Source organism: Eleutherodactylus coqui, chromosome 9 (genome assembly GCF_035609145.1).
Source record: "Eleutherodactylus coqui strain aEleCoq1 chromosome 9, aEleCoq1.hap1, whole genome shotgun sequence".
Taxonomy (NCBI): domain Eukaryota; kingdom Metazoa; phylum Chordata; class Amphibia; order Anura; family Eleutherodactylidae; genus Eleutherodactylus; species Eleutherodactylus coqui.
Genome location: NC_089845.1, coordinates 10130073 through 10156595, shown reverse-complemented (window position 1 = coordinate 10156595; position 26523 = coordinate 10130073). Strand labels below are relative to the sequence as shown.

At 45.5% G+C, this 26523-nt stretch overlaps 1 protein-coding gene across 3 annotated transcripts in view; it reads left to right on the top strand.

The window, feature by feature from the left end:
- Positions 1–26523, top strand: part of MOCOS (molybdenum cofactor sulfurase) — a 397435-nt gene that overhangs the window by 239368 nt on the left and 131544 nt on the right. For all 3 annotated transcript variants that reach the window (XM_066579116.1, XM_066579117.1, XM_066579115.1), the window contains exons 7-9: positions 12814–12930; positions 13127–13522; positions 26281–26443. In XM_066579116.1, coding sequence (XP_066435213.1) covers positions 12814–12930; positions 13127–13522; positions 26281–26443 — 676 coding nt within the window. The remainder of the gene's footprint in view (positions 1–12813; positions 12931–13126; positions 13523–26280; positions 26444–26523) is intronic.

Below are 26523 nucleotides of genomic sequence, written 5' to 3'. Positions count from 1 at the left end.
CACCAGTGCTGCCTTGCCGGGATATCGCGATGAAGCGGTAATCCCGCGCATGCGCAGGGACATCAGGGAACCAGCGCGCCAACCAGCGAGGCTGGATGACGTGGTGGCGTCCGGACTCCATGGCAACCAGACGCTCGGCAGCGAGGAGAAGGGAACAGGACATAGTTACCCCCCGAAGGGACGATATGTAGACTTGGTGTTAGTTCTACTTGGGACAAACGCATAAATTGATAGTACACAGACATGTTGTAATACCTAATAGGATGTTATAAATATGCATGTAACTAATGTGGAGCAAAGGGATATTTATGTAATGTGTTACATTTAATGTTCCATTATAAGTGACACATATGGTTGGAATATTTCATGTTAGCAAGATGGGATGTAGTAATAACCGTTGGGTTATTAAATAATGCAAATACATATGCATAATAGGCGCATATAAACAAAGAAACCCGAGCCTATCACAAATACATGGGGCAGGCTGTTATACAGTGTCACGGATCATGCAAGGGGGTACAGTATTTTAAAGAATATGTGGTAAGTAAACACCTAGAATAGTGTGCAAAAATAGGTGTCTTATATTGCAAATACCACAAGTTACTTGGCAATGTAATACGCTCCCCCTGCTAAATACAGGTATGGTATACATAAAAAATTTTTTATGCATGTTTCAATACAATATACATACCCATATTTATATATAGATGTTGGTATAATGCATAACTTGTGTACACCAATTATAACTGATGGCGCGGGTTACTAAATAGTATACGTAATACCCTGCACCTGATAAAAACAAGTATGGTATACATGATAGCTGGTGGGGCATAACGAATATATATGCAATAGGCATGTAGGAATGCCATGCTGTTGACCATATCTATATATATAAAATTGAATGTATGTCTGTCTGCGTGCGTGCGTGCGTGTCTGCGTGTGTGTCTGTTTGTCCTTTATGCGCTACTACACCATTCATCCGATCGCTAAGAAACTTTGGAAAGTTGTTAAGTACACTCCTGGGAAGATTATAGGCATAGTACAAATATCCTACGATAAATGGCGCGCGAGCGTCGTCGAAAGTTACGCCCCCCCCCACGTAGATCGAATAAGTAAGCCACCTGCTATTGTGATGTCATCACTGATGTCATCAACATCAGACGCCCTTGAACATGCCCCAACATGTTCTATAAAGCTGCATTGTGATGTCATTAAGGCTCTATTATGACACGTACAGCTTGGAACCACTAGAGCACGCCAGCCAATTACCATTGGAGTTGGAAGTGGGTAAACAAGTACTAGGATATCTTCCTAAGAAGCCACAGCAGCCGGATAAATTGTATGTTCCACCCAACGGCTATTTTATTCAGCCCGCAAGGGGGAAGCAGCGGCCTACAAAATCTAATTCTCTCATTTCCTGATGTCATAGATAGATAGATAGATAGATAGATAGATAGATAGACTGTATGCAATAACCCTGATAGATAGATAGATAGATAGATAGATAGACTGTATGCAATGACACGTACAGCTTGAAACCATAAATACTAGAGCACGCCAGCCATTTACAGTCAGTCTCCACTGGAGTTGGAAGTGGGCAAACATGTACTAGGCCAGTGATGGCGAACCTTTTAGGGACCGAGTGCCCAAACTACAACCCAAAACCCACTTATGTATCGCAAAGTGCCAACACGTCAGGGGGCGGGGCTTATCACAACGTATGATTTTACCCCCGTCGTTCTAAAAAGGACAAGGCTGTTTCAGAATAGACCGGGTGCAGATTCTGACTGCTTTTTGGACGCGGAAATACTGCAGAATGTCCTCAGCAGAGATTTCTGTGGAAAATTCTGCAGCATTTCCGCATCTAAAAAGCAGTCAAAATCTGCACCCGGTCTATTCTGAAAGAGCCCTGCCCATTTCTGCCACATGTACACATACCCCAGCGGTAATAGTGACACCACCCCAGCGATAATAGTGACATCCCACAGCAGTAATAATAGTGACACTCCCCCCATTAGTAATAAGAGTGACATACCCCAGCGGTCCCCCAGCAGTAATAATGCCCGCTCCCCCCCCCCCCAGCGGTTCCCCCAGCAGTCATAATACCACCCCCCCAGTGGTCCACCAGCAGTCACAATGCCACCCCCAGCTGTCCGCCAGCAATAATAATGCCCCCCTCCCCCCAAGTGGTTCCCCCAGCAGTCATAATGGCTCCCCCCCAGCGGTTCTCCTGGCAGTCATCATGCCCCCCTTCCCCCACAGAGATTTTCTTGGCAGTCACCATGCCCCCTCCCCCCAGCGATTCTCCCAGCAGTCATGCCTCCGCTCCCCCGCCAGCGATTCTCCCAGCAGTCAGAATGTCTCCCATCCCCCCCCCCAGCGATTCTCCCAGCAGTCAGAATGTCTCCGATCCCCCCCCCCCCAGCGATTCTCCCAGCAGTAAGAATGTCTCCCCCCCCCCCCAGCAATTCTCCCAGCAGTAAGAATGTCTCCCCCTCCCCCCCCCCAGCAATTCTCCCAGCAGTAAGAATGTCTCCCCCCCCAGCGATTCTCACACAACGGCTATTTTATTCAGCCTGGAAGGGGGAAGCAGCGGCCTACAAAACCTCAGTGGTCGCTGCTGCCGTCATCTAGATATATAAAAACGAAGTATGTATGTATGTCTGTCTTCGCAGCAACGCGCGACGGGTAAGCTAGTATTATATAAATGCTGTAAACGATAAATTATCGTTGAGGCCTTTAGGATTACAGCACTCCAGTCGATGGATCCACCATGTCTCTTTTTGTAATAGTACTCTATCCAAATTGCCTTTTCCTCCATTATCCCTGATGATCTCTATGCCTTGAAACTTTATGGACTCCGGGTCATTGTTGTGTTTTTCACGCACGTGTACCGCCAAGCTGGTATTGTCACCTCGATTAACATTACCGATGTCTTCCAACACTTGTCTCCACAACTGGCGGATGGTCTTGCCAACATAATCGAGTGGGCACGGACACGTGGCTTTGTAAATGACTTCTGTAGACCTACAATTTATAAAGTCCCTTATTTGATATGTCCTACCAGTAGACGAACTGGTGAAGGTGACTCCCCGTTTTACTCCCTGGCTTTACATCCAGCACACCGAAACGTGCCCTTAGGTGGTTTGGATCCTAACCAGGTTCTGGTCGATGCTTGTGATGAAAAAAGGCTATGAACCAGTCGATCCCGCAGGTTACGTCCACGCTTATAGGTGATCATAGGTTTCATGGGAAGATGCTCCACAAGGTCCATGTCTCTCTGAAGGATATGCCAGTATTTGTTCAAAGTGTATCTAACTTCATTAGATTGGTCGTCGTACATGCCAATAATTCGGATCTTCCCATCTCCATTATTTCTGTATTTAGACTTGAGGAATTCATCTGTACTGCAACGTTTTGCATATTCATTAGCTCTTTCTACTACCTCAACAGGGTACCCTCTAAAGCTAATTCTTTTGTGCTAGAATTAAATAATCGAGCTGGGACCTCTTTACTTTTCCTATTTTGGACATAATCTATGCTCTTACCAAATTTCATGTTTCTACGATATTGGGAAGTTGGAGAATTAGTGGCGAGTAAGTCAGTCAGTGAGGACTTTTGTCTTTATATATATATATATAGATGCACAGGATATACCCAGCTTATACCTGCATGCTCCATATCACTATTTACAGGGAAAAGTATATACATTGCCTGTTTACAGTGATATTGGTCATGCTGGTGTAAGGACGGTTTTACATCTGCGGCGGAGCCTCTTAACGGAGATTTTTTTAAATCATCTTTTATTGAAATTTTATATTTTTCACAGATAATACAGAAAATACAGTCGTTTATACACTAAAACTTAGTCAGCAGTACATTGCGGAACATGGACTCCATACCTTGTTTCATCTGTTTTTTGGCTTGAAAAAGACCTCTACAGGTCGAAACGTCGCCTAATTTTTAAACTATGAAACAATAAAGCATGTTCCTTTAGACAAGCAGTTTTTTTTGTGCATCACTATATGCTGCCACCTTTTCTGCTATACGTGTTTCCCCAAGGGGCTTTTGTCCCTAGCCCTGTTGGTGGCTCTGCATCTATCTAATTAGATTTTTTCGCTACAGAGAACTAAGATTCTCCTCTACTTAAAAATACTATTTTTCTCTAATTTGCCTCCCCCCTAGTATTTCATTTTGGTGGGGTAGAGTGAGTGCCGTGGTTTTTTGCTTACTACTGTGGCCACAGCAATCACGCGGACAACAGTGCGACCAATCAGTAATGCACACAATGTGCAATTTGAATAAAGCGGGGCCTCTGGGACCCCTCAGCACAGGGGCCCGATCACCATTGCAACTCCTACAAACTCTCACTGTATGCCAGTGATTGTACAACTGGCTACTTCAATAGTGCCGTCAGCAAAGATTTGGATTTCTAGACCATAGATGGAATTGCCTATATGATGGACTGCTTGCTAGAGACGGGTTGCGTCTTACAGACAGGTAAGCATATATTTGGTGGGCACCTTGCTTCACTCATTAGGAGAGCTACAACAATATGGGAAGGGAAGTGAAAGGTAAAAATATGGAGCTAATTTAATACATTTGAGAACCTCGCTATAAGAAGTGGAAAGAAAGAACAAAGACAAAAAATCTTTTTATTTTGGCAGGAAAAGGTTTATATGGTAATTCAAACAAAGGGAGGTGGGACATTCGGATACATTCCAACATTTGGTGTACTGATAGGTCATTCTCATGGGGAGGGCTCATGATGTCATCAGAAGAGGTAACTTTACACAATCATGCTCAGTAGATAATGCCAGGCTGCGCGTTCTTTCCTTGCAGCTCCTCTGTTGGTGTCTTCTGCTGATAAAAGTCCGGTCTGACCTGTTTATACATTGCTCCTCATTTCATATGGGGGATGGTCCCTTCCCCAGGGGGTTTAAGAAAACAAGTAATGTCCTCCATCTTAAAACTTCACAGCTGACAACAAAAAATACAGATGCAAAACGTCATCTCCCACAATTCTCTAGGTATCTCTACATTGGCACAATTAATGCTGGGAGAGTCTGCAGTAGACGGCATCTAGAAAGTCCTGTCAGCTACAGAGAAAATCTAGAGTGGTGCTCTTTAAACAACTACTAAACATGAATATATATATAGGAGTACAGTAAGTATAACATAGCAGATATAAAGCAGGAAATTAAATATCTCATCGTGAAGGACTTAAAAATGGTATTCACTCTAGATTGCATAATTAAAAAAGACTAAATAATTAATATCTTGGCTCCATAATCTTCTAGGGGTTCCTTTGCCTTGAAATCATCAATGAATCCCTTTGTAGTGCACTATACAGTTAAAGGGGTTGTCTCGCGAAATCAAGTGGGGTTATACACTTCTGTATAGCCATATTAATGCACTATGTAATATACATCGTGCATTAAATATGAGCCATACAGAAGTTATTCACTTACCTGCTCCGTTGCTAGCGTCCCCGTCGCCATGGTTCCGTCTAATTTCGGTGTCTTCTTGCTTTTTTAGATGCGCTTGCGCAGATGGATCTTCTCCCTTCGGCTCGGCTTGGAAGCATCTGCGTTTTGGCTCCGCCCCCTTGTACGCATCATCGCGTAGCTCCGCCCCATGACGTGTGCCGGTTCCAGCCTCCTGATTGGCTGGAATCGGCACGTGACGGGGGCGGAGCTTCGCGAGGGGGCGGAGCCAAAGCGCCGATGCTTCCGAGCCAAGCCGAAGGGAGAAGATCCATCTGCGCAAGCGCGTCTAAAAAAGCAAGAAGACACCGAAATTAGACGGAACCATGGCGACGGGGACGCCAGCAACGGAGCAGGTAAGTGAATAACTTCTGTTTATAATTAAACATACACCGTTAATGGTCATTTTATTAGAGATACCTGCCATTTCATGAATGGAGATTCCCTGATTGGAAATCAGACCTGTGACCCCGGAGTGCAGTACAAAATCAAGTCAGCTAGTTTTCTGTAAATCAGTTTCAGTGTGAATCCTCGAGCGAGCTGAGTGACTACAAACGAGCCCTGATCATCGGTGCAGGAGTAGCCAGGGACAGTAGTTCAAGAACTACCACAATTGGCATGGGGTTTTCTTGTACAACAGTCTTGAACATATACTGAGAATGGTGTGATATGAAGAAAAACGGGATCTGCTGGATGAAACGACTCTTCCCCCTAGAGAAAGGATGGAGGATGTCAAAGACCTTTCTGTATAACAGGCAAACAAATTATAGCCAAATACATCGCCTGTGCTCCAGATAGTAATAATACAACCTGTTGCTCCTTGGCAGGGTGGGCTGTATGAGCAGATGACCAATCCCAGCGCCATTGTTGTCCACTTGAAAAAGTCACTTATAAGTGATGAAACGCGTTGCATCTCTGAGATTTTCATCTTTGTAAATTATATTTACTTATTGTGGATTAAAACCCATTCTTAGAAGTTCCTCGGGCCTCCTCTCCAGCTGCACTCATCCGTTAGCACTTCCTATGAGCGCAGGATTTTTCCTGTTTATCTAGACTGCTTTCTAAGAGGAACAGAAAGGCAAGACGGAAAGAGACTGCAAAAATTGGATCACTGAGCAGTGGATAAATATTGTCTGGTCAGATTAATCCAGGTTTCTGTTGTAACATGTTGATAAGAGGGTCACAATTTGTTGTAAGTAGCATGAATTGATGACCCCTTTCTGTCAGCTGCTCAGAAAATGTCAGCACCTCTATCTAATGTGCAGTGACTGAGAAACTGTACCGTCCGCAGGGGCCGATATTCCTGTAAAACGAATTCACTGCCAAATGAAAACGATGCCACAAGAAATTACTGCACTTCTGAAGGCCAAAAGATGTCCAATGGACTACTAGATGGGTGTCTGCAATACAATAGCCATTCTGTGGCAATATACGCTGGAGAGCATGGTGATGTCATGAGCGGGAGTTCTGCCAGCCCGCTCGGTAGCCCCCGAGTGAGGAAGGAGACTTCATTCTCCAGCCTGTGTGGAATATTGGGGCTAGGGCGAGAGGAGTCGGATCTGGAAACATTCCCACCTGACAGTGCGGCTGCTGCATCAACAGGAGATTCTTAAACTAAATACTGCTACTGGCTGCAAGTGACGCTGGCCAGACCCGGCTGAGCCCGTGGCCAGACTCCGCTGAGCCCGTGGCCAGACTCCGCTGAGCCCGTGGCCAGACCCCGCTGAGCCCGTGGCCAGACCCCGCTGAGCCCGTGGCCAGACCCGGCTGAGCCCGTGGCCAGACCCGGCTGAGCCCGTGGCCAGACCCGGCTGAGTCCGTGGCCAGACCCGGCTGAGTCCCAGGCCAGACCCGGCTTGGTCCCAGGCCAGACCCGGCTTGGTCCCAGGCCAGACCCGGCTTGGTCCCAGGCCAGACCCGGCTGGGTCCCAGGCCAGACCCGACTCCATCCCAGGCCAGACCCAGCTCCGTTGTGGCATGTTTTATATTTGTGCGTGCTCTCGCCTCGCTTCTCCCGTTGTTTTCACTGGAGCTAGGCGCGCGGTGCAATGCTGTGCGAAGTTTCCCACTAAAAACAATGGAAGAAACTCTGCGATCCTCCGCTGCAGCTGACAACCATGGCAGAGGATCGCAGCTTCCCCAAAGTAATGTGAGGAGGTTTCGTTAAAAGGACGACTCTCATCTGCAGGGAATTTACATGTTGGCGAGCGTGACATCAGGCTGTGAATCATGGTCTGTTATCGCGCCCGCCCGTGTGGCGTTAGCATTAGGGTGCTCACACACAGCTGATTTGGTGCCGATCTGCTGTGGATTTCACCCTTTCAATTGCATGTAAATCTGCTGCAGGTCCTCAGCAAACAGTGAGGATTCTCTGTGGACCTATTCCCATGCATGGACACACCCCAAAGTTGTGTTCACAAGTAGCAGATTTTGGCGTGAATACACAGCAGATTTCACAACTGCAATTGGAGGGGATGAATTCTCGTCAATTTGTGACAAAATATGCAGCAAAGGGCGGAGTCAGGCAAGCGCGATTGTGTCTCTTATGTGGCTATGATGATCATGGCAAGATAACAGGACAAAACAAAACCGCTGATCTCTGTGGAATCTTAATTGGATTTCAGTGCTTTTGCTTTCACCACATCTTTTCCCGGCCGTGATTAAACTACGTGCGGGGAGGATCGGGCGTCCGCTATCTTTCTGGCCCTTTTTTCAAATTCCTGAACTCTGACGCGGCGTTTGAACTGCCGGCGAGGTAGAGGAAATCTCCCTCATTCAGGCGCAGCTGCACTCCGTACTGCCGAACATAGTTGCGCCTGCGGCTGTGTAAATAAGCCCAAGTGGTGTGGACTTTTCCACCGTGGAACATCTGCACCAAATCTGCTACATATGAATGCATCCTGGGGCCCCTTTCACACGGACGGCAGTTTTAACCATTCCGCACCAAAATCCACGCGGCTCCTTGTGGAATTTGATACAAAATGAAAATGGCTCTGTTGGCAATTCTTTATCAAAATCCACAATGAAACCAGCATATGTTGGTGCTGTATTCACAGTGGCGGATTAAGGTATAGATTTGTGGTGCCCCCGGGGGGCAGATTGGGTGCACTGCAGATTGTGATGCAATCTCCTTCATTTCGAAGGGTGACATCTGCTACGGATCCATGCCGAAAGCTGCGTGATATCCACTAGATGGGAATGCACCCTGAGGCCGGCAGAGAGGAGTGTTCTGTCATATGTCCTTGAGGCCTTATTCAGATGGACGTAGGCGCAACTACGTTCGGCAGTACGGGGCCGCGCTTGAACGAGGAAGATTCCTTCTCCCTCGCCTGCAGCTCAGACTCTGGGCCAGAGCGCAGGAGTTTGACAAGAGACACGTGAAGAGAGAGACTGCTCGATCTTCCCCGCACGTGGTATTCACAATATGTGGGAAGGATAGGGCAGGTGGCAACAAAACCATAGAGATCCCATAGAGATCCCACAGAGATCCCATAGAGATCCCACAGAGATCAGCTGTTTTGTTTGGTCCCATTATGCTGCTGGGATTATCATGGCGGTACAGGTGGAGATAACACGTTGGTCTGACTCCGCCCTAATATGGCAGCATGCCGCGGCCGCGCTTCAGTATTTCATCACTATTCAATGATTATTTTGCGTTCTACGGGGCGAATACTGATCTGTATTTTTCCAAAAGCACAGAATACAAATATGGGGGCAAATGTGGAAGAAATGGGTCATGCTTCGTTTTAAAGATATAAAAAATATAACCACGTGAATAATCAGAATATCCTGCAAGATATGGGACTGGAGTACGCTCGTCTGAAGCGGCCTAACAATGGGAGATAAAGCGAATACTAGACTCTCCTCTGAGAACAGGCAGCTTGGGCAGCGCTCCGAGTACACTCCTTTATTGGAGTACAAGCCAATGGAAAGACCTTCTGCGTTTGCATCAACACGACTAGTTTTAGGTTTCCTTATGAAGGACCTTGTTTAGAAAGAATAGGCAGCTGGGAGGTGGACCCATCCCCCAGCAGTCACAGCAGTACACTTTTAAAGGAGATGTCTCGAGGAAGCAGTTAATTTTTTTTTTTGCCCAGTCCCCCCCATTAAACACACATTACTAAGCCCCCCTGTAAATGACATTTCTAGCTGGTTCGTACTTACCGTTCCAGCGTTTCAGCAAGTTATAAAAGTTTCCTCAAGATGGCCGCCGGCTCTTTCCCCGTCGCTCGCTGCAGCCCGACGTGCGCGCTCCCGAGACGCCGCCAGCTGTGTCTCCATGGCAACCGGACGCCCCGCAGCCGCCGACCAGACGCCCCGCAGCCGCCGACCAGACAGCAGGTAACCGGCGCTAGCCCCCGGCTCCCCAGCGCTAGTTCCCCCGGCGCAGCGACAGCCCCCCCGGCCTAGCGACAGCCCCCCCCATCGCAGCGACAGCCCCCCCGGCCTAGCGACAGCCCCCCCATCGCAGCGACAGCCCCCCCGGCGCAGCGACAGCCCCCCCGGCCTAGCGCTAGCTCCCCCGGCCTAGCGACAGCCCCCCCGGCCTAGCGACAGCCCCCCCGGCCTAGCGCTAGCTCCCCCGGCCTAGCGACAGCCCCCCCGGCCTAGCGACAGCCCCCCCGGCCTAGCGACAGCCCCCCCCATCGCAGCGACAGCCCCCCCGGCCTAGCGCTAGCTCCCCCGGCCTAGCGACAGCCCCCCCGGCCTAGCGACAGCCCCCCCCATCGCAGCGACAGCCCCCCCGGCCTAGCGCTAGCTCCCCCGGCGCAGCGGCAGCCCCCCCCGGCCTAGCGACAGCCCCCCCGGCGCAGCCCGGCGCAGCGGCAGCCCCCCCCGGCGCAGCCCGGCGCAGCGGCAGCCCCCCCCCCCGACCCATCACTTACCTGGGAGGCTTCTCGGGGCGGCTGGGCTGGGCTGGTCTTCTCCGCTGGGCAGCTCCAGTTTCTGCACCTTCCTCTAACAGAGGATGGTGCAGAATGGCCGCTTCAGCGCGCTCCCGAGCAGTGACAGCTCGTCTGCGCATGCGCAGAAGAGCTGTAGCGGGGAGCACACTGAAGCGGCTCGTGCTGAATGGAGAAGACCGGACTGCGCAAGCGCGTCTAAAAAAGCAAGCTGCCAGCGAATTTAGACGGAACCATGGAGACGAGGACGCTAGCAACGGAGCAGGTAAGTGGAATAACTTCTGTATGGCTCATATTTAATGCACAATGTACATTACAAAGTGCATTAATATGGCCATACGGAAGTGTATAACCCCACTTGGTTTCGCGAGACCACCCCTTTAAGGACTCCCCCACTGTCACAGCAGGGCCTCCCACTTCTTTAGTACTGATAGGATCCAACCCTTCATATAGTGACTTACAAAATGTTCCCACTAGGAGGGCGCTGCTGAGTCTATAAAGGAGTACCTTCATGATACCTGCTTTCATTCTCACTAACGAATATCGGTGTAAGAGTAGCATCCAGCAGTGTTATGATGCAATACCTCGGTGTAATCACAGGCAGAACGTTATGTGAAATTGGTTCCCAGGGAAGCACATTGATTTTTGCAGGCTCCATTCAGATGACTGGGACAGTTGCAGAAATGTCAGCAATAAATCTGCTGAATTAGAATACACCCTTAGGCCTCATGTCCACGGGGAAAATCGGGCCCGCTACGGATTCTCCATGGAGAATCTGCAGCGGGTCCCTCCTGCCCCGCGGACATGAGCGCCGAAAAGGAGAATAAATGAGAATAAACTTACCTCCGATCCGCTCCGTTTCTGCTCTTCGCGGCGGCGTCATCTTCTCTCGTCGCGGCCGGATCTTCATTCTTCGGCCCGGCGGATGTGCACGATGACGTCGGTGACGTGCCCCGCGCATGCGCCGGTCCGAAGCAAAATTATCCGGCCGCGGCTGAGAGAAGATGGCGCGGCGCCGAAGAGAAGAAACGGAGCGGGTAAGTAAAATATGATTTTTGTGTCCCGCGGATCCGGACGGCTTCCATAGGCTTCAATAGAAGCCCGCGGGAGCCGTCCCCGCGGGAGACCCGCATGAAAATGGAGCATGGTCCAGATTTTTTCATGCTCCATTTTTTTTTAAATCACTTTTATTGACGATCCGCGGGTATTTATGTACCCGCGGGTGGTCAATGCATCCCTATGGGGTGCGGATCCGCATGCAGGAAATCCGCTGCGGATCCTAAATCCTATTTTCCCCGTGGACATGAGCCCTTAAGGCGGTTGTCCAGTTGTGAACTATTGATGGACTACCCTCAGCTCAGGTCATCAATAGTAGATCTGTGAGGGTCTGTCTCCTATGACCCCTGCTGATCAGCTGATCACTGAACCAGAACACTTGTGCAATGAGCTGATTTCTGCAGAAAGCAGACAGCTCTGTCCTTTATGCAGTGGCCATGCTTGGTATTGCAAACACCATCCTGCAGCTCGGATAATAAAACTGCTAGCAGACTAGCTTCTAGGCGTGCTCTTTACATTCTGCTTAGACTAAATGAAGCCCTGCTATATACTGTTCTAAGCTTTCTAAACTCTGCTCAACGTGTTTAATCAGGAGTAATCCCATAAAGCAATAAATCAAAGAAAATAAAAGATCACAAATCCCCACTAGTTCTGATGGTAGACTGTCAGCAATGATGGAGATGCATTTCTCTGGACATACAATTCCTTGTGGTTCGCATGTTGTATACCTCCGGATTGGGCATTAGCCGCTATCTCACGCCATCTGATCAAATATAGGAATTGCAGTCGGAATTTACAGGGATTTATTTTGATCTTTTTAAAGTATAACTATTTTTTTTCTACAAATCCGCGGTGCCGCTATGGGGTCCAGAGTCTCAGCATTTCTGGCAAATTTGCTAATGGTATGATGGGAAGAAGTCATTTACACCACTGACGTGCCATATAAAGATCAGCTCATGTGGTTCGGGCGCTGCAGCGACAGCCTGTTACCACAGCAGTTTGTATAATAACTAGCATTGTACAATTACCAGAAGCAGGAAACGAAAATGTCCTTTATGGATAAGCTCCTAGAGCTCAATGATCTGCTAGCCACAGGTGACTGTCTATCGTGCAGTCAGAAAAAGAAAAGCCGCCTGGTTTCTGTCTGCACGCTGCAGAGAATGTGAGGCGGATTTAAAAATTCAGACTGGAGATAAAAAAAACTAACCTTGCCGTAAAAACTTTCTTTAATTCAGAGGGAAACTATGTCCTGTATAACAGATCTAGCACCCGGTAAGGACTGTATGGACTGTATACTGGCTGTGTGTAGGAGACTGCAAACGAGGAGAACAGTCTGATAACAAAAGTGCTTTTTTTTGCATTTGCAGGTTGACAAGTTGGCGAGTCTGTGTAATATTCACTTTCGCACTGGCTGTTTCTGCAATGCTGGGGCCTGCCAGAAGCATTTGGGAATTAGCAATGCTCAAGTAAAAAGCAACTTACAGGTTAGAAATGGATATTGATTGCCTTTAGTTTGTCCTTCATACCATGTGACTTTCTTTATAAAGTGCCACTTGCTGTACGATGATGTCTGTCGCTCTACATGGAGTATTACAGAAATGTGTGCGATCCGGCTAAGAAACATGATTACCGAGAAGAAGAGCCGCGTAAACCTTAATATCTCTCCATCCTCTTCCCCAGGCAGGGCATATCTGTGGAGATGAGATGGATCTAATCGATGGGCGACCTACGGGCTCCGTCAGGATATCATTTGGATTTATGTCTACATTTGAAGACGTCAAAGTATTTTTAAACTTTATTGTAGACACTTTCATAAAGAAGTCCTTCCAAGGCCCCCTCCAAATCGTGGACTCTGAGAAGTTTTCCAGAATCACTTTGTCACAATCAGAAAGCATTGGTGTCGGTGGAAAAAGCCCAGGCAAGACAGGGGTCACCAAAAACCAGCTATTTTCCAGTCTGCCTATAATAGAAAATACTTGTTTATGCAAAGGAAGAGCAACCATGGCAACAAACAACCAGCCAATCACACTCAGCCGTATCTACCTGTACCCCATCAAATCATGTGCAGCATTCCAGGTAAGACAAATGGGAACACTTGGAGTTATAATGTACATTGTTAAAGCATAATTCAGCTTTCACGTGACGTTTGTACTATCATGTACACGAGGAATTGCGGTATTTTTTAGCCATTTTCCCTTCTTTGTCAATTGTCAGTTTTCCCTGAACTTTCAGGTATTTGGCATAGCACATGCATGGGACTCTGCAAAGGGTTAGATTTTTGTGTTGCGACGACTTCAGAAAGGGACACCGTTGAATAACTGGTGGATAAAAAAATATCACTCGACTCTATCACATCCTTAAAGGGGTGGTCTCACGAAACCAAGTGGGGTTATACACTTCCGTATGGCCATATTAATGCACTTTGTAATGTACATCGTGCATTAAATATGAGCCATACAGAAGTTATTCACTTACCTGCTCCGTTGCTAGCGTCCTCGTCTCCATGGTTCCGTCTAAATTCGCGGGCAGCTTGCTTTTTTAGACGCGCTTGCGCAGTCCGGTCTTCTCCTTCCAGCACGAGCCGCTTCAGTGTGCTCCCCGCTACAGCTCTTCTGCGCTGTCACTGCTCGGGAGCGCGCTGGAGCGGCCATTCTGTACCTTCCTCTGTTAGAGGAAGGTGCAGAGCTGCCGAGCTGTCCGGAGAAGCCGCCCAGCTGTCCCGCCGTCCAGCTGTCCTGGTAAGTGATGGGCCGGGGGGGCTGCCGCTGCGCCGGGCTGCGCCGGGGGGGCTGTCGCTGCGCCTGGGGAACTAGCGCTGGGCCGGGGGGGGCTGTCGCTGGGCCGGGGGAACTAGCGCTGGGCCGGGGGAACTAGCGCTGGGCCGGGGGAACTAGCGCTGGGCCGGGGGGGGCTGTCGCTGCGCCGGGGGAACTAGCGCTGGGCCGGGGGGGGGCTGTCGCTGGGCCGGGGGGGCTGCCGCTGTGATGGGGGGGGGGCTGCGCCGGTTACCTTCTGCCTGGCGGTGGGTGACTGGTCGGCCGTGTTCACTCCAGGGGTCCGGTCGGCGGCTGCGGGGCGTCTGGTTGCCATGGAGACACAGCTGGTAGCGTCTCGGGAGCGCGCACGTCGGGCTACAGCAAGCGATGCGAAAAGAGCTGGCGGCCATCTTGGGAAAAAGTTTTATAAGTTGCTGAAACGCTGGAACGGTAAGTAGAAACCAGCTAGGAAAGTCATTTACAGGGGTAATTAGTAATGTATGTTTAATTAGGGGGACTGGGCAAAAAAAAAATTCACTGCTTCCTCGAGACATCTCCTTTAAGGAGAAACGATACCCTTCCCGACCTTAGTTTATGGTGGTGTGGGGATGTGACAGCTTTCCTTTAAGGAACCATATGCAGCAAGCTGTGGTACCCTGTGCATTGTGACACCTTTCTATCATAGGCAATATTTTCAGCAATTTGTCTTATAAGTATCCCATTTTTCGGATCAGACTAGGCTTCACTCTACATACTGGGAACACGCTACAAAGACTTGTAGATTTGGAGACGCTCTGACCCAGTTCGTCATGACTCGAACGAAGGAGCTCCTGTAGTCCAGATGGCAGCTCTACCTGCTAAGCTATCCAGCCCTTTGGATACCTCCTCTGCTTGACATTGCCTGTGTTTCCTGCTCCTGATCTAGTTTTGTGTTTGGCTCCCCCCTTGTCTCCAAAGTTGGACCTCCTATAAAAACCTGGCCCTTCCACTTCCTTATTGCAAGCTCCACCACCTGCCTGCTCCTCTGAATTGAACTACTACTAACCATGCACCGACCTCTGGCTTTCCCTGACCACGGTCTGCCCACATTGGTTGCAGTACTAAGGCTCCGAACCGGATTGTTACACAGTTGTACCTTTATATGCTGAAAATATCCAGCATATCACATTAGCAGCATGGTGAGTGGGATTTACAGACATCACCATGTAGTTCTGGGGATTTAACAGCATATTTGGGAAATGTTGCAAAATAAAAAGGTGCGAAATAATGAAAAGAATCATACCCAACTTCTGCCTCTTCTCCCTACTACCCTGCCAGACTTATTGTGGTCTCCAGTAATAATGTGTCATATAGACATATAACTGCTACAGTAAGTCACAGGCCGCAGCAGTCACATGGTTCAAGATGTCATCGGTGGATGTAAGGCACTAGGGGGGACCTGGGCAATTGCGCAGTGTCCCCATTCTCAAAGGGGTCTCCAATGTCGGCATTCCTGTTCAGCTGCCTCTCCTAGGACTACAGTGCAAGCTCAATGCCATTGCTGTTAGTACCCTGCTTGCTAATTTCCTCCTTCTTCTGCAGTCTGCACAAGTGCACATAATGGCTGCTGTATAGTGTTCTGTGCTCCAGCGGTGCAGACAGTGACTTGACTTTGGATGGCATCACTCAGAACAGGAATGCACCACTTGTAGTTGAAGTGTAATGAAGAGAAGTCATATAAGGAGTTAAGTATATATGATTATGAATGTAGGCCACATTCATATTGGCTATTGGAGTTGAAAAACATACATACAGCACAGTACATAAGATTTCCAATATACGTAATTGTAGCATTATTGCCAGCACTGATCTGCTGAACTCTCACATAAGTGCACACAATTTCAGCTTCCCCTCCCCTCTCTTCTTTCTGAGGCTGTGTAGCATAATCACAACCACTTAATGCAGTATGTCTCATCTACCTCATCCTCTCTGAGAAGCTGCTGGTGTCAGAACGCGAACCCAGGACCTTCCTGCTGAGCTACTCAGTTCCCTGGACAGTTTCTTCAAAAAAGGGAAGAAGATGGACCCAGGAAACTACTGGCCTGTGAGCCTGACTTATTTACTAAAAATAATAATCGAACAAATTACTAAGAAGCACATATGCAAGTACTTGGATGATGAATGGAGTCATTATCCAGACCTAGCTGGGGTTTGTAACAAACAAGTCATGCCAGACTAATCGAATTTCCTCACCGACTGAGTTGATCAGGAAAATGCAGTGGATATAGTATGTCTTGACTTTAGTAAAGCATTTGACAAAGTATCTCATACCATACTTATTGAAAAAATGACCAAATCTGGGATTGACAAGGTAACTGTTAGGTGGATTCACAACTGGCTGAGTGATCGTACTCAAAGAGTGGTCATAAATGGCTGCACATCCAAGTTAAAGAATGTATCAAGTGGGGAACTACAAGGCTCTGTCCTAGGCCCAGTGTTCTTCAATATTTCTATAAATGATCTGGAGGAGGAAATTGAGGAGAAACTGATCAAATTTGCCGACGAGTCAAAGCTAGGAGGGATAGCTAACACTAGGGAAGAGAGAGAGAGTATTCAAATAGATCTAGAAAAGCTTGAACAGTCGGCAGCGACTAACAGAATGGTATTTAACAAGGAGACATGGAAAGTCCTACATCTGGGCAAGAAAAATGAAGAAAGCACATACAGAATGGGAGAAATTGGGCTAAGCAGCAGAACGCGTGAAAAAGACTTGGGTATACTAATAGATCATAGACTGAACATGAGTCAACAATGTGATGCATCAGCCAAAAGGACAAACACAATTTTGGGATGTATTAAGAGAAGTATAGAGTCTAGATCACATGAGGTCATTATCCCCCTCTACTCTTCCTTAGTCAGACCTCATCTGGGATACTGGGTCCAGTCCTGGGCACCCTACTTTATAAAAGACAGACAAACTGGAGCAAGTTCAGAGAAGAGTTACCAAGATGGTGAGTGGTCTGCAAATATCTGAAGGGCTGTCACAGTGCAGAGGGATCAGCCCTATTCTCATCTGCACAAGGAAAGACTAGAAGCAATGAGATGAAACTGAAAGGGAGGAGACCCAGATTAGATATTAGACAATGAGAGGGATCAATGAGTGGAACAGGTTGCCACGGAAGGTGGGAAGTTCTCCTTCAATGGAAGTCTTCAAACGGAGGCTGGATAGACATCTTTTTTGGGGGATGATTTAGTGAATCCTGCACTGAGCAGGGGGTTGGACCCGATGACCCCAAAGGACCTGATGACCCCGGAGGACTTTTCCAACTCTACCATTCTATGATTCTATGAAATAATGCAATGAATGTCCATCCATCTTTCAATAACACCCACTTAATGAAAGAAGAAAACAAATAAAAACAACTGTTATTTTACGTATTATTGCCTGAGACCTTCCAGGTTTACTGGATGAGACCGAGGTGCAACTTTTTTAGCTTAAATGCACAACTCTATCATGAGCAAAAAGCACATTGCACACTGGCACCTCATGCTTACTGAGAAGCATGGTGAAACACCACAGTTTGGGCTGCTTTGCTGCCTCAGAGCCTGTATTCCGTATGATCATTGAGACAACAGTGAATTCCTAGGTGCAGTAAGAAATGAGTAGAGCAGTGTCTCAGCATGCACAACTGCTCCATTCATTTTGGTCAGTTTCTCTCTGGTGATCAGTAAGGGTCCAAGTGGCCAAACCAATACTTATCATCTAGTTATCCCGTATCTTAAGAGTATTTTATAGAGAACTAGCTTACCCGTCTCGCGTTGCTGCGAAGACAGACATACATACATACATACATTCGTTTTTATATATCTAGATAACAACCAATCACAGCGCAGCATTCAAGTTACCTCAGCGGTATAATATATAACAACCAATCACAGCGCAGCTTTCATGTTACCTCAGCAGGATAATATATAGCAACCAATCACAGCACAGCTTTCATGTTACCACAGCAGGATAATATATAGCAACCAATCACAGCACAGCTTTCATGTTACCTCGGCAGTATAAGAAATAGCAACCAATCACAGCACAGCTTTCATTTTACCTCAGCATTCTCAATATCCAGCAATTGTCTTGTGAAACGTTCAGCGGATGCATCATTTTCTGGTTGAACACTCATCCCGTTGCTCGTAATGCCTTTTGCTTTCGTGCTTGAGATGGAAATCAAACGATCTTTGTCTGGGGGGCATAACTGTCGACGATGCTCGCACGCGCGCCACCTATCGTAGGATAGTTGTACTATGCCAGTAATCTTCCCAGGAGTGCACTCAACAACTTCCCAAAGTTTGATGGTGATTGGATGAATGGTGTAGTAATGCATAAAGGACAGACAGACATTCATATATATATATATATATATATATATATATATATATATATATATATAGGTGACATCAGGAAGTGAGAGAATTAGATTCCGTATGTAAACTTTGGACGCTAATTCTTTTGTGCTTAGAATTGAATAATCGAGTTGGGACCCATTAACTTTTCCTATTTATGACATAATCAATGTCCGTGCCAAATTACATCAGGAAGTGAGAGAATTAGACTCCGTACTACGTAAAATTTGGACGCTAATTCTTTTGTGCTTAGAATTGAATAATTGAGTCGGGACCCATTAACTTTTCCTATTTATGACATAATCAATGCTCGTGCCAAATTTCAAGTTTCTATGACATCGGAAAGTGAGAAAACTAGATTCCGTACGTAAAATTTGGACGCTAATTCTTTGACGCTTAGAATTGAATAATCGAGTTGGGACCCATTAACTTTTCCTATTTATGACATAATCAATGCTCGTGCCAAATTACATCGGGAAGTGAGAGAATTAGATTCCGTACGTAAAATTTGGACGCTAATTCTTTTGCGCTTAGAATTGAATAATCGAGTTGGGACCCATTAGCTTTTCCTATTTCTGACATAATTAATGCTCGTGCCAAATTTCAAGTTTCTATGACATTGGAAAGTGAGAGAATTAGATTCCGTACGTAAAATTTGGACGCTAATTCTTTTGCGCTTAGAATTAAATAATCGCTGTAGGGTTCGAGAAGAAAACTAAAATATAACTTTTAATAAATAATATATTAAAAAGGAACTTGAATCTCAAGTTTCCGAAGGACACACAAAAAACATAAACTAATTGCTTCTTCAGTAGGTAATCCCACAAAGCTAGTATAATGAGGGATACCGTATCACCTGAAGAGCAGATGGAGTCTGCTTTGTAGTCCTGTTTTGTTGCATAGCATGAGAGAAGGCACTTTGAATGACGTCTTCTGAATAATTTCTATCTCTAAAACGTGTCATCAGTTTTTGGCTTTCTTCTAGGAACGTGGAATCGTTCGAGCAGTTTCGTCGGAGCCGCAAGAATTGTCCCTCCAACAATAAAGTATACAAGTGCCGCAGTTTCATTAACTGTAGGACCAAAAACATAGTGTACATGGCGACGTGCCCCTGTCCCAAGGTATACGTGGGGAAAACCATTCAGGAATTCCGACGTAGGATCTTGGGACATGTGGGCAATATAAATCGCAAAGAGTCAACACCATTGGCCGACCATGTTTGGTCCCTATGCAAATTCACTCAAATTTCAGGGAGTTGAACTCTTGAGGACTTTCGGACGCAGAGGTGACATTGACAGGCGCCTCTTACAAAAAGAGGCAGCCTGGATATATCGTATGAACACCCTAAGCCCTGCTGGCTTGAATGAGAGTTTATATTTCAACTGTTTTTTGTAAAATAGCCCCTTTCCCCAACTCTCATTATTTGTTCCGCACTATCCCTCCTGAGAATATCGATCTTACGGCATCCTTACCAATTCTATTAGGAACATCATCTGAAACTATGTATAATATAGACATCATTAACTCTTTCCATACCGATTGATGGCAAGCACTATACCGATATTCCTATACTCCTCAATGAGGCTGCTGCTGTATTTGTATCCTCCTAACCTTATATGAAGCAAACTGGACATCTTATCGTGATGTCTTCCTTTTAGTATAAATGATATAAACAATCATTCTCTGCATCACATTATTTACTTCCCCTTTAACAACGCCTGACTGCTCTATCAGTACCTTTATGGCATCACTCTCAGATGCTATTATTTTCACACTAGGTCGGAATAGAGCTTATAACTACTAATGTGCTAGCAAAAAAATAGAAGTTACGACTATTAATGTGCTCGGCAAAAATCTTCCTTTTAATCAATCTACATATATCCTACATCAGCTATACATCTATGGTGCATAAAGTATTTGAAAGAACAGCCCGTTTGTATCTCGAGTTGTCACTATTACCCGATGTCCGCTCATTCAACATATTTATGAATAGAATGATCGGCTTACCTATAGCGAAACACCGCCCACACATTAGCATAACTATGACGTGCCCCTTATCTATTTACCAAAGGAAGAATACTCTCACGGAGAGAGAGATACAACAACGGGTCTCCGCCCCTTTGTAAGCACATGATCTGACGCTCTGACGTCATCGCGTCACGGGCGCATGCGCAGAGTCACTACTCTACGTCCGTGTTATGGGCATTATATTCGTATCACTAACGGACAATCGCCGGTACTGCACCATGATCAAGGAGCACGAATGGTAGATAATCAACATAAGGATTAAGTACTCTACCTGGCCACATGTTTATAAACCTAGAAGTGTGTTTTTTCGGCCTAATTAAGAATGATTGACAGATCTCCTCCTCTTAGCAGCCCTCATTGGTGTATTCATCAAATCCCTCCCACAGGGAGGTTCTCTCCCTGGTATATACAGCGCTGATCTTGCACTAGCTAACCATTTACCTGTGGCTCACCATCAGGGCCACAGGCTTTATCTGTTTGTTACTTTACTCTATGTTTGGCGCACTAGGTAGCCTTATCTTGGGGACCTATTGTTTGAGCAGAAACATTTGTTGAAGCCTATTTTTGGCTGCCTGCTTGAATATTAGATTGGTTGTCTGAACTTTTGATAGGAGTCTAGCATTTCTACATTCGTGTTGCTGACATTGCAACACTTTTAGGAGGATAGGTATGCAGCTTTAAATACAGGATCCTCTTTAGCTGACCTATCTGAACATGCACCTGACTTTCTATTAATGTCAGTGCATATGACTAGAAATTCTACATTAGTGCTGCTAACATTGCAACACTTGTAGGAGGTTAGGTATACAGCGCTAAATACAGGATCCTTGTAGCTGACATATCTAAACACGCATCTGACTTGTGACTACTGTCAGTGCATAAGTTCTTTATCCGAGTCCTCCTTCCTTCTTTACCAACGTAGCCACTATACCATCGTACCCTGCTGGCTTTTTGTCTAACGGTGTCTGGTATATATATATACCTGTTGGCGACATCTTCGCAGACAACCCACTTTCTTGCCAATTTAATCCTACTGATTATATATCCTAAAAGAGGAAGATAGCTTAGTCAATTAAATGATTGACGCTATTAATCCCACTAAAGATTTTTTGGTCAAATATACATCTGTGGCTCCTGATGAACCGCTCTAAAGCGAGCGGAGAAACGCGTTGAGCCGTATTTCTCTGTGACTTCACCAGTCATTCAGAGCCGTAGTTCTCTGCGACCCCTACATACGACTGTCACCAGTCATTCAGTGCAGGAACTCTGTATATGCACTAAAGTTATCCACTTATACTGACCATGCTATTGTGACCATTATCTACATTGGAGACATTGGATGCATAATTCAAACTTGCACCTAAATATATCTTCTCCTCTTTTTTGTGTTAATGTATGTTAGTACTGTTAGTCAGCCCGTATATGTTTTTAAGAGTTTCTAATAAACTATATTCTTTTAGTCTATACCTGTGAAGGGCTTTTAAGAAAAATTTACATATAGACTTCCCGTCTCTGTGATAAGTAAATAATCGAGTTGGGACCCTTGAACTTTTCCTATTTATGACATAATCAATGCTCGTGCCAAATTTCAAGTTTCTATGACATTGGGAAGTGAGAAAATTAGATTCCGTACGTAAAATTTGGACGCTAATTCTTTGGCACTTAGAATTGAGTAATCGAGTTGGGACCCATTAGCTTTTCCTATTTATGACATAATCAATGCTCGTGCCAAATTTCAAGTTTCTATGACATTGGAAAGTGAGAGAATTAGATTCCGTACGTAAAATTTGGACGCTAATTCTTTTGCGCTTAGAATTCAATAATCGACTTGGGACCCATGAACTTTTCCTATATATGACATAATCAATGCTCGTGCCAAATTTCATGTTTCTAAGACTTTGGGAAGTGAGAGAATTAGTGGCAATGATGGAAAACGAACGATCTACGTGGGGGGGGCATATCTGTCGACGACGCTCGCAAGCGCGCCATTTATCGTAGGATAGATGTACTATGCCTATAATCTTCCCAGGAGTGTACTTAACAACTTCCCAAAGTTTCATGGGGATTGGATGAATGGTGTAGTAGCGCAAAAAGGACAAACAAACAGACAGACATACATTCTATTTTATATATATATAGAATAGCTTACCCGTCGCGCGTTGCAGCGAAGACAGACATACATACATACATTCTTTTTTATATATCTAGTGTAGTAATGCATAAAGGACAGACAGACATACATTCATTTTTATATATCTATAGATGACATCAGAAAGTGAGAGAATTAGATTCTGTACGTAAAATTTGGACGCTAATTCTTTTGCGCTTAGAATTGAATAATCGAGTTGGGACCCATTAGCTTTTCCTATTTATGACATAATCAATGCTTGTGCCAAATTTCAAGTTTCTATGACATCGGAAAGTGAGAAAATTACATTCCGTACGTAAAATTTGGACGCTAATTCTTTTGCGCTTAGAATCGAATAATCGAGTTGGGACCCATTATCTTTTCCTAATTATGACATAATCAATGCTCGTGCCAAATTTCAAGTTTCTATGACATTGGAAAGTGAGAGAATTAGATGCCGTACGTAAAATTTGGACGCTAATTCTTTGGCGCTTAGAATTGAATAATTAAACGTGGACCTATTAACTTTTCCTATGTATAACATAATCAATGCTCGTACCAAATTTCATGTTTCTACGACATCGCGAAGTGAGAGAATTAGTGGCAGTGATGGAAATAAAACGATCTACGTGGGCGGAGCGTAACTGTCGACGACGCTCGCACGCGTTCCATTTATCATAGGATAGTTGTACTATGCCTATAATCTTCCCAGCAGTGTACTCGACAACTTCCCAAAGTTTCATGGCGATCGGATGAATGGTGTAGTAGCGCATAAAGGACAAACCGACACACAGACAGACACGCATACAGACACACGCATACATTCAATTTTATATATATAGACTAGCTTACCCGTCGCGTGTTGCTGCGAAGACAGACATACATACATGCATTTGTTTTTATATATCTAGATAACAACCAATCATAGCGCAGCTTTCAATTTACCTCAGCGGTATAATATATGACAACCAATCACAGCACAGCAGCTTTCATGTTACCTCAGCGGTATAATATATAGCAACCAATCACAGCACAGGTTTCATGTTGCCTCAGCAGTATAAGAAATAGCAACCAATCACAGCACAGCTTTCATTTTACCTCAGCATTCTCAATATCCAGCAATTGTCTTGCGTTCGGTGGATGCATCATTTTCTGGTTGAACACTCATCCCGTTGCTCGTAATGCCTTTTGCTTTTGTGCTTGAGATGGAAATCAAACGATCTTTGTCTGGGGGGCATAACTGTCGACGATGCTCGCACGCGCGCCACCTATCGTAGGATAGATGTACTATGCCAGTAATCTTCGGAGGAGTGTACTCAACAACTTCCCAAAGTTTCATGGCGATTAGATGAATGGTGTAGTAGCGCAAAAAGGACAGACAGACATACATTCCTTATTATATATATAGATGACATCAGGAAGTGAGAGAATTAGATTCCGTATGTAAAATTTGGTCGCTAATTCTTTTGCGCTTAGAATTGAATAATCGAGTTGGGACCCATTAATTTTGCTATTTATGACATAATCAATGCTCGTGCCAAATTTCACGTTTTTATGACATTGGGAAGTGAGAAAATTAGATTCCGTACGTAAAATTTGGACGCTAATTCTTTAACGCTTAGAATTGAATAATCGAGTTGGGACCCATTAACGTTTCCTATTTATGACATAATCAATGCTCGTGCCAAATTTCACATTTCTATGACATTGGGAAGTGAGAAAATTAGATTCCGCACGTAAAATTTGGACGCTAATTCTTTTGTGCTTAGAATTGAATAATCGAGTTAGGACCCATTAACTTTTCCTATTTATGACATAATCAATGCTCGTGCCAAATTTCAAGTTTCTATGACATTGGGAAGTGAGAAAATTAGATTCCGTACGTAAAATTTGGACGCTAATTCTTTGGCGCTTAGAATTGAATAATTGAATTTGGACCTATTAACTTTTCCTATTTATGACATAATCAATGCTCATGCCAAATTTCAAGTTTCTATGACATTGGGAAGTGAGAAAATTAGATTCCGTATGTAAAATTTGGACGCTAATTCTTTTGTACTTAGGATTGAATAATCGAGTTGGGACCCATTAGCTTTTCCTATTTAGGACATAATCAATGCTCGTGCCAAATTTCATGTTTCTACCACATTGGGAAGTTAGAGAATTAGTGGCAATGATGGAAATCGAACGATCTACGTCGGGGGGGGGGGGGGGGGCGTAACTGCACACACGCCATTTATCATAGCATAAATGTACTATGCCTATAATCTTCCCAGGAGTGTACTCAACAACTTCCCAAAGTTTCATGGCGATCGGATGAATGGTTTAGTAGCGCATAAAGGACAGACAGACAGACAGACATACATTCAATTTTATATATATAGATTACAGAACAGAATCTGCCGTTTTCTGTGTACAGTCTATAGAACACAGTACATACAGTATAACAGCAGCAGGCTCCTCCCATCAGTTCTGAGAGAATTGAGAATCAGATGTATATTGTGCAAAGGGGAAAATAGGTATACAATTAAGTATTAGGCCTTAGTCACACGGGCGTTTTTTCGCGCGATTTGCGGATCGCATGACGGATGCGCATCCGCAAATCGCGTGACCGGGGCCAAAAAAAATCGCCCGAAAAATCTGCTCCTAGCCGCGTTTCATTAGAAACGGGCTGGAGCTGTCCAGCGCATTGAATTCAATGGAGCCGGCAATACAGCCGCCTCCATTGAAAGCAATGCGCTGCGGGCGAGCGCAGGATGAATTGTCGGGAAGGGCTTAAATATATAAGCCCTTCCCTGCAATTCATCCAGAAATGTGTAAAAATAAAAATAAAAATATACTCACCTTGTCCCGGCAGACGGAGTTCAGAGCGGCCGGCCTGCAGTGGGTGTGAAGGGGGTGTGAGTCAGACTTGCCTCTGATTGGCTCAGCGCTGAACCAATCAGGGGCAAGTCTGACTCACACCCCCTTCACACCCCCTGCAGGCCGGCCGCTCTGAACTCCGTCTGCTGGGACAAGGTGAGTATATTTTTATTTTTACACATTTCTGGATGAATTGCAGGGAAGGGCTTATATATTTAAGCCCTTCCCGACAATTTATCCTGCGCTCCCGGCAGCCCATTGCTTTCAATGGAGGCGGCTGTATTGCCGGCTCCATTGAATTCAATGGGCAAACATCGTTCTTCTCTGACACAGCTGTTACAGCTGTGGCAGAGAAGAATGATTTGTCTTCTATATGTTCTCAATGGGGTCGGCGCTGCTGCCGCCGACCCCATTGAGCGCATATAGAGAAGAGAACAGGAATCGCAGATCGCAGATAGGTGCGATCTGCGGTTTCTGTTCTATAATTTATCGGACGAGCGCATGAAAAGCGCTCATGTGTCCGATACCATTGCAAAGCAATGGTTTTAAAAAATCGCCGGACGCATGCGCATGCGCAAATCGCGCGAAAAAACGCCCGTCTGACTAAGGCCTTAAAAAGTCATCTGAAATGTTAGATATACTTTAAGTATTTGTGAAGTGTTTTATTTGCCTTTTCTCAGGTCTCCCAGTGGCCGGTGGCAGAGCAGGGTCTCCTATTTGATCGGAACTGGATGATTGTCAATGAAAATGGAGTTTGCTTGAGTCAGAAGCAAGAACCCAGACTGTGTCTCATCCAACCATCAATTGATATGATAAGGAATACTATGATAATTCAGGCCACAGGTAACAAATAATAATTTTTTTACTGATGGCTTTCTTTTTGAATTATCCGCTCCATTCCATACCTTGAGTTATACTATGTG